Source organism: Lissotriton vulgaris, chromosome 8, assembly GCF_964263255.1.
Source record: "Lissotriton vulgaris chromosome 8, aLisVul1.2, whole genome shotgun sequence".
Taxonomy (NCBI): domain Eukaryota; kingdom Metazoa; phylum Chordata; class Amphibia; order Caudata; family Salamandridae; genus Lissotriton; species Lissotriton vulgaris.
This window is the reverse complement of record NC_141696.1, coordinates 206,121,464-206,134,736: the sequence shown is the minus strand read 5'-3', so window position 1 is coordinate 206,134,736 and position 13,273 is coordinate 206,121,464. Positions and strand designations below refer to the sequence as shown.

Here is a 13,273-nt window from a genome sequence, read left to right as displayed (position 1 = left end):
AGTAAACACTCTCGTCTGAGACTTGGAAGAGTGGCAGGCTCCCTGTTTAATTGAGTCAAGAAGGAAGGCAGTGCTACTATGTCCCCACTACCTTAAAGTTTATAAAATGCAATGTGTTCCTACAGCATCATATGGGCCAGGAGTGTGGGAACACCATGAAGCCAAATCCATACAGGCAGAACAAAAACAGAATCTGTATGTGGGTAATGAATCTCCTTCATTCTGAGGCTAATTTCATTTTGCACTCTGAATTAAATTTAGAATATATTTTAGAAATCATCAAATTGGCACCTCTCCTGCTTTGGGTAAGTGTGTGGAGTAACACTGACTGAGGCAAGTTTTAACAGAGTAGTAATAGTGAACTGCCTTAGCCAAGATAATGGGATCACCTGGATTGTTTAGTGCTCCTAGTTCAGTTATTAAAGCAGCACCTATACTTCGTTTTAAAAACAATTGCACTGATCACTTTGGCAGCTTTATTTTAACTTAAAACTCACCCCGGTCCACTGCAAGCTTCAGGCTTGATTGTTGTGGAGGGTGTTTGGGGCGGAAGCAGTCCCCACGTCCTAGCGCTATTAGCCTTCGAGCAGAGGCGGAGCTCCGCCGGTCACTTGACCTAGAGCCAGTCCTCTACTTGAAGCAGATGACTGGCAATCCGCGCTGAGGACACGCGCTCGAACCTAACAGTGCGCTTGTAAGTGGTCTCGCCTATTTACTTTTTAATCTGTTGAAACAGCACCTATACTTCGTTTTAAAAACAATTGCAGTGATCACTTTGGAGTAGAAAAGGAGCTGGCAGGTTCCAAAACTGTAGCTAAGCCTCCACCACTGAGTAGGCAACAATGTGACAATCTTGCCCAATTTTTCACGGACAAAATCAAAAAAATTCATGGGGAAATGGCGAACCAGAATTCAACTGGACCGCCTCAGACCCGCTCCATAACGTCAGCCTTGATTTCACCCTTGACAGCGATCACCACTGCCTCAGACCTGGAATCTACCATAAAAAACCCTGATCCCAGAGCCCATTTAAATTACTGGCCACTCCTAAATATTGATGAATTCAAAATTATTCTAAATAGTATAAAATCTGGATCGCCTAAAGATCCCCTGCCCATCGCCACTATGAAACAATTGGATACCCACCACTTGTCGGTGATTCTCAACTCTCTTAATGCTTCCTTACGGGAATCCATTGTACCGGCTCAGTGGAAACATGCAATGGTTACCCCACTTCTGAAGAAACCTATGGCTGACAGTGAAGTGCTTGCTAACTACAGACCAATTTCCCTTCTTCCAGCCTGTTCCAAGATACTTGAAAGGCATGTCCACTCTCTTCTTTCTCAGTTTGTCAACACTAAAAATCTCCTCCACCCTTCCCAATCAGGTTTCCGCTCTGGCTTCTCCACAGAGACAGCACTTTTAGGTGTCACGGAGAGGCTTCGCCATCTTCTTGATGAAGGTCAGACAGTCGCACTCATCCTGCTGGATTTGAGTGCGGCTTTCAACACTATCTCTTGCACACAGCTTATCCATACCTTGAAATCCTCTGGTATATGTGGTGCTGCCTTGGATTGGCTAATCTCCTTTCTGGATTTGCGCACTTTTCAAATCTTCTCGGCTACAGCTTGTTCTAAAATTTAATTATCACCTTATAGGGTGCCTCAGGGTTCAATCCTGAGCCCACTGCTTTTTAATCTGTATGCCAGGCCTTTGGCCGACATTGCGGACCAGTCTGGCCTTACTCTTTTCACATACGCGGATGGTTCCCAGATTGTTTTTTAGGTCTCGCCTGTCGATGCGCATGCGCATCGAGCAAGGCGAGAGTATTGGGACTTATCTACTCTTTATCCACACTGCAAGGAATCGTGGCGATTCCTTGCAGTGCCCGTGACTTTTAAGCTCAATGCGCATGCGCATTGAGCTTAAAAGCGCGTTCACGTCCGTCCTTGTTTACCCGCTCCGCCCCCTCCCCTTCCCGCCGTGTCGCATTTCTCCTCCCCTCTCCCCTCTCTTCCCTCCGCCCGCTCCGCCCCCTCCCCTTCCCGCCGTGTCGCATTTCTCCTCCCCCCTCCCCTCTCTTCCCTCCGTCTTGTTGTATGTTTTTGTTGTGTGTACGATCCTGGCACTCTGCAGCCCGCCAAAAACGAGCCAGCACACTCAGTTCCGTAGTTTATGGGTCGATTCTCGTTTGTAACACTCGCTTTAATATCCCCGGTAACAAATTACTTCAATGCACTGCGCTCCGTATTAACACAGCATGAATCAAGTGGCGATGTGTAGTTATAATGCCCTAAACACTGGTGTTCCACTGTAGTTACTGCACAAGTCCCATCTCTGCCGTACATTTTGTACGCAGAAATTAAGTTTAACACAGCTCGAACTTGAAACTAGAGGTGTCTGCCTAATTCTGAACGCCGAGGAGCAATTGCCGTATTATCCCTTCCTAGTTATTTTACTTTTCCTTTATCCCATGTCGATCTTTGGTTATGGAGGGGTCAACTCAAGTTTGCGCTTTTTATTTGGGGGGGGGCTTGTGTAATATGGAGTAGCAGAACCGGTGTTCTCGCTTGGCGTCCCGCAGCTGTAAAAGCAACCCCTGTACTATATGCCAATGCACGTACGGCTCAGATCTGAATCTGTAAAGCGCTGTAGTTTCCCGCGCTGGGTTTAAAGGGCGCGCATTACCACGTGATCAAACAGCGCGCGAAAAGCATCCCCACGTTCTGTATCACGCCCCCTGCAAATTTAGACTTTTTTTTTACGTAGCCGCCATGCTAGAGTCAGGCTACGTTGTGGTCGTTTTGCAAAGAGACTCCCACAGATGATGATAAACACCCACAGGCACGCACTCACACGGAAACAGTCGCAAACACACAAACACTTCTACAACAGATGTCCCTTCAACCATTTTCTAACAAAGACTGACAGAGACACACAGACCTTCCCAGAATAAATGCACGTGAAAACGGACAGACACGCACCAGGACACACCACACAGACGCACACTGTAGGGGTGTAACAATGTCCTACCACTCACGCCTCCAGGGTCACCAGGTCACGTGCATGTTACCCACCTGTGTGCCACTGCTGTTATTTCAATAATGCCCAGCTCTGCTGATACAAGTCTTCTAGACAATATACACAACCACCCCATCCACCACCACCACCACATCCACCACACACACACACCCCCTCATCCTCAAACACCTTACCCTCACACAAACACGCTCCCCTAAAACTCATCATAACACTCTCACACTCACGACACTTCACACACTCTCAGACGCAAACAACATCACTCATCCTCACACCCTCACACCCCCTAACACTCACCCCCTCACCCTCACCCCCTCAACCTCACCCCTCACACACTCACACTCACTCCCTCAACACCCCACCCTCACCCCCCTCACACCCCCTCATGCACCCTCATTCACCCTAACACACCCTCACACTCTCACACAGCCTCTCACACACCCCTCACACACCCCATCACTCACGCTCTCACACACCACCTCACACACTCCCTCACTCACACTCTCACACACTCCCTCACTGACCCTCTCTCACCCGCTCAGCCTCACCCTCACTCTCCCTTACACTCCCTCACCCCTCAACATCCCTCACTCTGCCTCCCCTCCCCTCACACTCACCCTCACCCCCCTCACCCTCAACTCCCTCATACTAACACCCCTCATCCACAACACCCTTAACACTCACACCACTGACCCACACCCTCACCCTCACCCCCCTCACCCACCCTCAACATCTCACCCTCACTCACCCTCAAACACTCACCCTCACTCACCCTCACTCATCCTCAATCACCCTCAACCCCTCACCCTCACCCACCCTCAACCCCTCACCCTAACTCACACTCACCCTCACTCACCCTCACCCTCACTCACCCTCACTCTCACTCACCCTCACACTCAACGCCTCACCCTCAACCCCTCACCCTCAACACCTCACCCTCAACACCTCACTCACACTCACTCTCATTCATCCTCACTCAACAACTATCAACATCACTCACCCTCAACCCCTCACCCTCAACACCTCACCCTCACTCACTCACGCTCAATGCCTCACCCTCAAACACTCAACCTCACTCACCCACCCTCAACGCCTCACCATCACTCACTCACCTTCAATGCCTCCCCTTCAACTCCACACCCTCACTCACCCTCAACACCTCACCCTCAACACCTCACCCACCCTCACCCTCACTCACCCTGACCATCACTCACCCTCAACTCCTCACTCACCCTCAACACCTCACTCACCCTCAACCCCTGACTCACCATCACTCTCACTCATCCTCACTCACCCTCAACACCTCACCCTCACTGACACTCACTCACCCTCACTCACCCTCACCCTCACTCACCCTCACTCTCACTCATCCTCACTCAACCACCCTCAACCTCACTCACCCTCAACGCCTCACCCAACACCTCACCTTCACTCACCATCAACATCTCACCTTCACTCACGCTCAAAACATCAGCCTCAACCCCTCACCCTCAACAACTCACCCTCAACCATTCACCCTCACTCACCCTCCCTCACCCTCAACTCCTCACCCACACCCTCAACACTTCACCCTAAACACCTCACTCATCCTCAACCCCTCCCCCTCCCCCTCACTCACCCTCACCCTCACTCACCCTCAACACCTCACCATCACTAACCCTCAACCCCTCACCCTCACTAACTCTCAATGCCTCAATCACCCTTCCCCTCACTCACCCTGAATACCTCACCCTCACTAACACTGAACCCCTCACTCACCCTCACTCTTACTCTCACTCACACTCTACACCTCAGCCTCACCCTCACTCACTCACCCTCAACCCCTCATCCTCACCCCCTCAACCCCTCACCCCCTCACCCTCACTCGCCCTCACCCTCAACACCTCACCCCCTCACCCTCAACCCCTCACCCTCAACACCTCACCCTCAACCCCTCAACCTCACTCACTCACCCTCAACCCCTCACCCTCACTCACTCACCCTCACTCACCCTCAACCCCTCACCCTCAACACCTCACCCTCAACACCTCACCCTAAACCCCTCACCCTCAACACCTCACCCTCAACACCTCACCCTCAACACCTCACCCTCAACACCTCACCCTCAACACCTCACCCTCAACACCTCACCCTCAACACCTCACCCTCAACACCTCACCCTCACTCACCCTCAACCCCTCACTCTCCCTCACTCACACTCACTCTCACTCACTCTCACTCACCCTCACCCTCACTCACCCTCACTCACCCTCACTCACCCTCACTCACTCACCCTCACTCACCCTCAACCCCTCACTCACCCTCACTCATACTCACTCACCCTCAACCCCTCACCCTCACCCACCCTCAACCACTCACCCTAACTCACACTCACCCTCACCCTCACTCACTCTCACTCTCACTCACCCTCAACCCCTCACTCACCCTCAACACCTCACTCACCCTCAACCCCTCATTCACCCTCAACTCCTCACTCACCCTCACTCACCCTCACCCTCACTCACCCTCAACCCCTCACACAGTGCAATAGGTCTCGGAGGATTTTTAGTTAGAGCTTCTACAATTGTTTATGGCTTTTTTTATTTGTAATTCTTTAGCATTGGCTACAGGAAACAAAAATGCTAAAGATTTACAACAAAAACCCATAAACAATTCTAAAAGCACTAACTCTAATGCTGCGAGACCTATTGCATTTCCAATGCTTGTTCCCTTTCTAGCTCCAACCCATTGGCACCCTCCTGTTTAAAACAAGGCCTCAGGAACATATCAACGTGGATGACCCAAAATCACCTAAAGTTGAATGGTGAGAAAACTCAGGTTCTTATCCTAGGTAAGCAGAAAGAACTATGGTGTCCGTCTCACTGGCCGGATGAGATGGGCAACCTCCCTAAGCCAACTAGCCATGTGCGCAACCTGGGTGTCATTGTTGATGACACATTTTCCATGCATCAACAAACCGTTAAATTGACAGCACTATGCTTTACCATATTAAAGTGGCTTAAGAAAATTCGATGGATGCTGCCTTTATCTACTCAAAAAAACGTGGTTCATGCCCTCATCACTTCATGGCTCGACAACGGCAACATCCTATATCTGGGCTGTAACAAGTCTGTGATCTGCAGACTTTAGCTAGTTCAGAATTCTGCAGCAAGACTTCTTTGCAAAATCCCCAGATTCTCCCACATTGCTGGACATTTTGAGGGATCTACATTGGCTCAGGGTGGAGAACCGTATTAAGTTCAAAGCCCTGAGCTATATGTTTAAAATCAAGACAGGCACTGCCCCTCAATATCTTCAAGCGCTTGTCTGTCCCTATGTTCCATCCCGCCAATTAAGATCTGTAACCAAGGGCAACTTTGTGATACCCAGGGTTAAACTCTCCAGATTGGGTGGGAGATCCTTTTCCTACCTGGGTCCCACTCTCTGGAATACCTTGCCTTCTATCATTCGGAAAGAAACTAATTACACCCACTTCCTCAAAATTCTTAAATCTTGGCTTTTTGACCAATAACTCCTGATCACTGTTCTGGTTCTTGATCTCTGTCCGCTACGGCGCCAGGAAACCCTTTTTGGGTAGCTGAGCGCCTTACAAATTAAAATAATAATAAAAATCCAATAAGAGGGTGGTTAAGTCTAGGTAAACCACATATACTTCCTCGCAGAGAATCCAAGAAGCTAATTTTAAACAAACTATTTGTAATTACTATTTTACTCTTGCGATAGGAGACACTTCACAGCACGTTCCAGCTGCCTCTCCTGCGCTCCTCATCGGCTCACTGCCCGTGGCGGCCAATGATGACGGTCTGTAATTTGCCTTTTTCCTGCCCCTTCTTCTTTTTGGCTGGTCCCGTCTTTTCTTCTATAGTTTGTGAGCCCCCTGTAAATTGCCATCATCATCATCTAGTCGAGGCCAAGACACACCTGCCATGCTACTGCCCTCTGATGCCAATTGTAACCCTCATTGTGTCTTTTGTATATGGTGCTTTTATTTACTGCTAATGTAACCAGTCTATTTGATTTGATCAATAAAGATTTTTGAAACTTTTTTTTTTAAAGAGGGATCCATTGGGGTACCATTGGAAAGGGGAAATTCTCTCCTTTTTAATGATACCTCTCCCGTCCACCTATGTCTTCGGGTGGCTGAGATAGCCCCCTGAGCACGTAGAAAGGGAAACTGAAATGAGCCTTTAGGCTCATTTCAGTTTCGGTTTCACTGAAATGACGTCAGCGCGACGTGTTCACTGATTGTCATTTCAGGGAAACCGGGGGGGGGGGGGCCTCAGGAGATGGGGAAGCTCTTCCCCAGCTCCGGAGGCTCTTGGGGGGTAAAGGGAATCCCTCTGGTGCAGGCACCAGAGGGATTCCATGTGCCAAGGCGTCATATGCGCGGGAGCCGTCCGATGCACATGAGCACTAATGCGTCAGAGGGCTCCTGCGCGTCTGACGCGTCGAAGGGGTTAAGTAAGTGCTGGGATGAGGAAAGACAATCTGAGTGACAAACATTGCAGGATAACTTTCTCATTTTTAAGATTTCTTCATTTACAAACAGTGTCCACAAGTTCAGAATAGGTGGTGAATTCATTGGGAATTGTTTGCAACCAGCTCAAGCTTGAGAGTACTAGGCACAGTCAGTGATAATTTGGTCACTTTCTACTGCAGGTTAATTCTGAGCTGCATATCAGGGTTTCCACTCTGCAGTGTTATCTACAGTAATATTTGGGAAGGTCATCATTTATTTCGAAATTTTGTAAAAACAGTAGCTCTTGCAACAGCCATGACTAAATAATTTGCCAATGTCCTGACTAGTTTGAAATATATTGCTGTATACATAAAGGAAGAATAATTCAATTTTAATCACATAGCAAATAATACCCACTAGGCTCATCCACAAAACAGATGGTGTAAATGCAAAACTGACTCAACAGTATTGCAAAGATGGATAACTCATTAAACAGGCTACTGATTACCAAGGAACATACCTGCAAAAAAGGAAAAAAGGGGGGGGGGAGGGGTCTTGATGCCTTGCACTGTAAAGAAATTGCAAGGGGTGAATTTATCTCACTGCTGAGGAGGTTTGCATATATTAACAATAACATTGTCTTGGAGCTTATTTTGCCCTGCAAGTAAATTCTTTCAATGGATACACGCTCTGTTAGGATTCCTGCCACAGCTCACTTCTCTTGACTATCACAATATACCATCATGACTCATATCATTCCTCCCAACACTTATGAATGAACATACATCTTGTGCCCGGACTTTTAATCATATTATATGCTGTTGGCAATAGCTAGCTGCAGCTGGTGTTCCCTGGTTTGTTTGAAAAGGCTTAATAGCTTTTACAAATGTTTTACCATACGTATGCAAGGCCAGGTTTCAGGCCCCACGGAAACATCAAGAACATTTTCCATAATAAGCATCAAGCACTTGCATAGATGACCTCAACGTGAACCTTCAGTAAGCCAGCCCTCATTAAATAAATCCCCTGCACCTGTTCCATGCTATAAGCAATTAGAATGTGACCTTTGTGTATATTCTATAAACACTTTCTAGAAGACAGCCTAATCAAATTATTAACCTGCACCTGTTCCTTGCTATAAACAATTAGAACTGGACATTTGTGAACATTCGAAAGCACCTTCTAGAAGGAAGCCCCATCAAGTTAATTATCTGCACCTTTTCCTGTAAGAAACAATTAGAGTGTGAACCTTATGAACATTCTAAAACAAGCTTATTTAAAGGCCATCCATACCCCTTCACTTTACGTCTTCGCCTGCCACATACCTGCTTTCCAACTCCCAGGACTCTGTCGTGCCAGCTCCCTTGATTCACCGACTTTGATCTCACTGCTAAGATCGTCTCGCATTAGTCTTGCACCTGGATGGAAAAAAGAAGAAGAAGACAAGGGGAGACGGATTAACAGACTTGATTTTACTAGGCACTGAGCCCAATCCCAACATCTTGCTGCGAACAAAGGTAACCAGCGTTTTTGTTCAACTTGTACATACTTTTGATAGGACTCTGCCAGAGAGGACTACGGTGAAGCTAATCCCATCCAAATTTACTTGAGAGTTTGATGCTGAAATCATACTCACTACCGTTTTGAAAAGTTTGATAAAGGAGTCTCTACGGACAATGTAAATGAAAACAAAACAACAACAAAACTAAAGGTTGGTTGAAATGTAAAACGCTTAGTGAGGTGATAACTTAAGAGATATAGTTAATACTAGGCTAAAGCCATAATATGTGTTCGTTTTTAGGTATTGCACCATCCGGTGCCATTCATCAGACTGGTGTGAATGCTTGCTGCAGTGTTGATGTTGAGTAGACGAGCCATAGCATCCTTCCATCCCACTCCCCTTGCCCCTGGAATTTGCAACCAGAGTATTGTCTCCTCCTGTGAATCGACGGCAAGACTCGAGAACTAGCGTCGCCGTCCCATTGGAATCACCTGGAATCCAGGTAGGGGGCTGTTAGACTTGGTATCTTTTGGTGTGTTTCCCCTGAGTTACTGCTTTCTGACCTCCCGGTTTTGACTCTGTTTTTGCTGGCGTAGTTTTTCTGAGCCCTTTTCTAACTGCTGATCAGTGGTAAAATGCAAGTGCTCCTGTGGTAAATTGTGGTATAGATTGGTGTTTCCTTGAATGGATATTTGATTTACTTGTTAGTCCCTAGTAAAGTGCACTGAGTGTGCCATGGCCTGTAAGTCAAATGCTACTAGTGGGCCTGCAGCACTGATTGTGCCACCCATGTGAATAGCCCTGAAAAGGTTACTCAGACCTGCCAATTCAGAGTCTGGGCGCAGTTTGTAACTGCCATGTCGACTTGGCCAGTGCACACAGTAAACATCCTTTACAACGCGGTGTTTACACCGCACGTCCTTTACTACGCAGCTATTACAACGCAAGTCGTTACTACGACTTGCGCTGGAGGGCCCTCTTGTTAAAGGAATAGTATGATTTTCTATTCCAACACCTTCCCTATTGTTACGTGGGCTGGAGTTGGAATAGAAAAATAAACTAATCCACAATCCAGCGCCCTCCAACACAAGTCGTAACGACTTGCGTTGTAATAGCTGCGTCGTAAAGTAACGCAATCATTTTGATCGCGTTTTACTGACGTACATCCGTGCACACACTTGCCAATCCCTAACCTTCCCTTTCTCACATGTCAGCCACCCCTAAGGTAGGTCCAAGGTACCCCTGTGGGCAGGGTGTAGTGTATGTGAAAGGTAGGACATGCCCTGGTGTGAGTGGCATGCCCTGATAGTGACTTATTACCAATTTCGTGTTTCACTATTGCAAGGCCACCTGTTCCCCATAGGACCAAATGGGGAGTTTGTTTATAACATCTTATAAACAGAACTGTCCCGGGGAATTAGGTAAGAAAATAAAGTTTAGTATCCCTGAACTCAGAATCTAAAGATGCACCTTTTAGTGAAGGTGATTTTTACATTCTGTGCTTGAAAATACCACTTTTAGAAAGTAGGTATTTTCTTGCTCAGGCATCCCGTGTGCCTCTGCTGGAATGTGGACTGCCTGTCTGGGTTTTGGATGATAGAAGGCTGGGGAGCAGGAGTGGCTCCAGATAGTCTAGGTGGGTCAGGAAATGGCAGAATTTACCTGTTCTGCATTTGGGGAAGGGGGAGATTTCCTTGCACCTCGAAAGGCCTGGTCTGCCTCTGACAATGCCGTGTCCACCTCCTGCCAGGAAACCACACCAGAGAAGTCAGAACGTGTTCTGGCTGGACACAGACACTCTCTGCCTAGGAGAGCAAAGGATTTTGGGATATAAATATTGGGGCCCAGACCCCTGAACTTTAGAACTCTTTTGGACCAAGAAGACTGCCAAGAAGAAGAGCTGGAGAAGCTGTGAGGAGGAACTACCACTTTGCTGTGTGCTTTGCTGTGTTGGCCTGCAGTGGCTGCTTCTGTCTTGGACAGTGAAAGGACTGGACTGAACTTTCTGCACTCTACTTTATGAGTTTCTCCAAGGGCCTGAGGTAGAGCTTTCCCCCCTAATCAAGAAGTCTCAGGAATAGCAAAGACTTCAAGCTCTTCTGCCCTCAGCACTAGGGACTGTGTGTTTTGTGCTGCAAAGGAAGAAAAGCAACCCGACGACGACTACGACACTGCTGCCGACTCCGTGTCCTGATGGCAACGCAAAGGGCACAGCCGCACCCCGAACCTGGGCTTACCGGCGATACCTGCTGATGCTGCCACCGAGCCGCTGCTTGCACCGCGACCTTTGGGCACCGCACTCCGCACCGCCTTGCTTCAAGATGATGCCTAGGTTTCCCTGACGACGACGCTCCACGCCAAAATCGACACCATTGCCTGCAACGTGGTTTGAGGGTACCACTCGTAAAGTTACACAACGCACCGCTCTCATACCATACCGCAGCCTTGGCCTACCAACGCCTGCGCTATCTAGTACAGTTCGTCAGCCGACAACATCGCTTCAGTAAAGACGACAACGCTGCTTGCACTGTGACCTGCTAGCATCGTGACGAGCACTGCATTCACCTTGCACCTCGAGCCTGGTCTCACCAATGACGCCATCTGACTCTGCCACTGAGCCGCGACCTGAGGGCACCGCACACTGCACCACTGCACAGCAGCACCCGATGCCTGCCGACGCCACAGCTGCTGACTCCAACAGAGAGGAGATCGATCTGCAACGCGTGTGACTTCGAGGGCCCCGACGACTCCTGCACCGACCTCAGGAACTGACGCCTGTGGACGCTGTGCTTTCAGAAGCTCAACGGGAGGTCACAGACACCCTGCATTTATAAATGGTACTGTTTGCGGGTCTTTCTGATACCGTAGCTGGCCCGCAACGCCGCAGTTAGCCAGAACTGTTTGGATTTGTTTGCTCACAACACCGTGATAATCCCGGACAGAGCTATCGACATCAAGGAACTGTTCTTCAAGCATATTTTGATAACTGAATTTTTTAAGTACTGTATTGTGGATTTTATCGTTTTTGGTCTTGTCTTATGTATATAAAAATATTGGATATTTTTCTAAACTGATGTGGTGTCCTTTTGTAGTGCTAATACTGTATTCCTGTTGGTTATGTGCAAATGCTTTACACACTGCCTCTAAGATAAGCCTGTCTGCTCGTGCCAAGCTACCAAGGGCATGAGCACGCGTTATATTAGGAGTGGAACTCTCTTATTTTGACTAGATTGGTGGTTTCTGCCTGGCTTTGGCACATGCCCTAGCCTACCAAAAATCCAATTTCTAACATTGGTTGTCAGTGGTGAGGATAGGACTTGCATTTGCACTTCACCTACAGTGATTGGTGTGAACTACTACCATATCGCAGACCATTCCATGCCACATAGTGGTTCTTTTTCTTTTTGGCATATTATTGATTTTGCAGGTTGAACTTGCTACTTCGTTATGCCTGAATCAAGAGCAACATATGTTGCATCCCTGTAAATTGCCTTTTAGGAGGATAGGTTGGATTTCTACAATGTTAGGGAATATAATTCAATTTGCAGAAACCTCAAGGTCCAAATCAGAGGCCTTACTAGGAAGGAGGAGCTACGAAAGGCGCTGAGGGCCTGAGTAGTAGCCAGACATGCCAGAGAGCAGTCTGGTGATCTCAATGGAGAGGCGGAGGAGCCTATTCCTAGGGTGGATGTGCTTTTGGGAGGGGGGAGCCCTCGAGGCCAGGCAGCAGTGGCCTGTCCCCAGAATAGCTGGAGGACAGGCAGGAAGCAAGAAGAGTTACAGTTGAACTGGAGAAGCTTAAATTAGCCATGGAGGAGCAAAGAATGCTGTTAGATCATGAGATCAGGATAAAGGAGCCGGATCAAAGGAGTAGAGCCAGCTCAGATGGTGGGAGCAACCCGACAAGACAGGCAGACAGAGTTGTGCCAATCCCTAACAATGTAGGCAAGGAATTCAAGAAGGGGGATGACATACAAAGGTGGTTTCAGGGTTACGAGGCAGCGATACACTTGAATGGGATCCCTGAGGAGAATTGAGGAGCAGGATTGTGGCCTTTCTTTCCAGTAGAAGCAAGGGATACTTTAATAGCTTTGGATAAGGGGTATCATCTCACCTGTGCTGACATGAAGGACGCCCTTCTCACTAAGTATGGTCTCATTCCTGCAAAGTACTGGGATCAGTTCAGGTCCAGTAAGACGTCTGATGCCAACACTTGGTTGGAATGTGTAGATGTGTTCTGCAGGTCACTGGATGGCTGGGTGAAGGGCAGTAAT

The 13,273-nt window shown here is 48.1% G+C and overlaps 1 protein-coding gene across 1 annotated transcript in view; it reads right to left on the bottom strand.

Moving 5' to 3' along the window:
• Positions 1-13,273, bottom strand: part of LOC147696878 (N-acetylated-alpha-linked acidic dipeptidase 2-like) — a 476,544-nt gene that overhangs the window by 447,584 nt on the left and 15,687 nt on the right. The window contains exon 2 of the mRNA XM_086933986.1: positions 8,824-8,916. Within this exon, the coding sequence (XP_086790112.1) occupies positions 8,824-8,916 (93 nt within the window). The remainder of the gene's footprint in view (positions 1-8,823; positions 8,917-13,273) is intronic.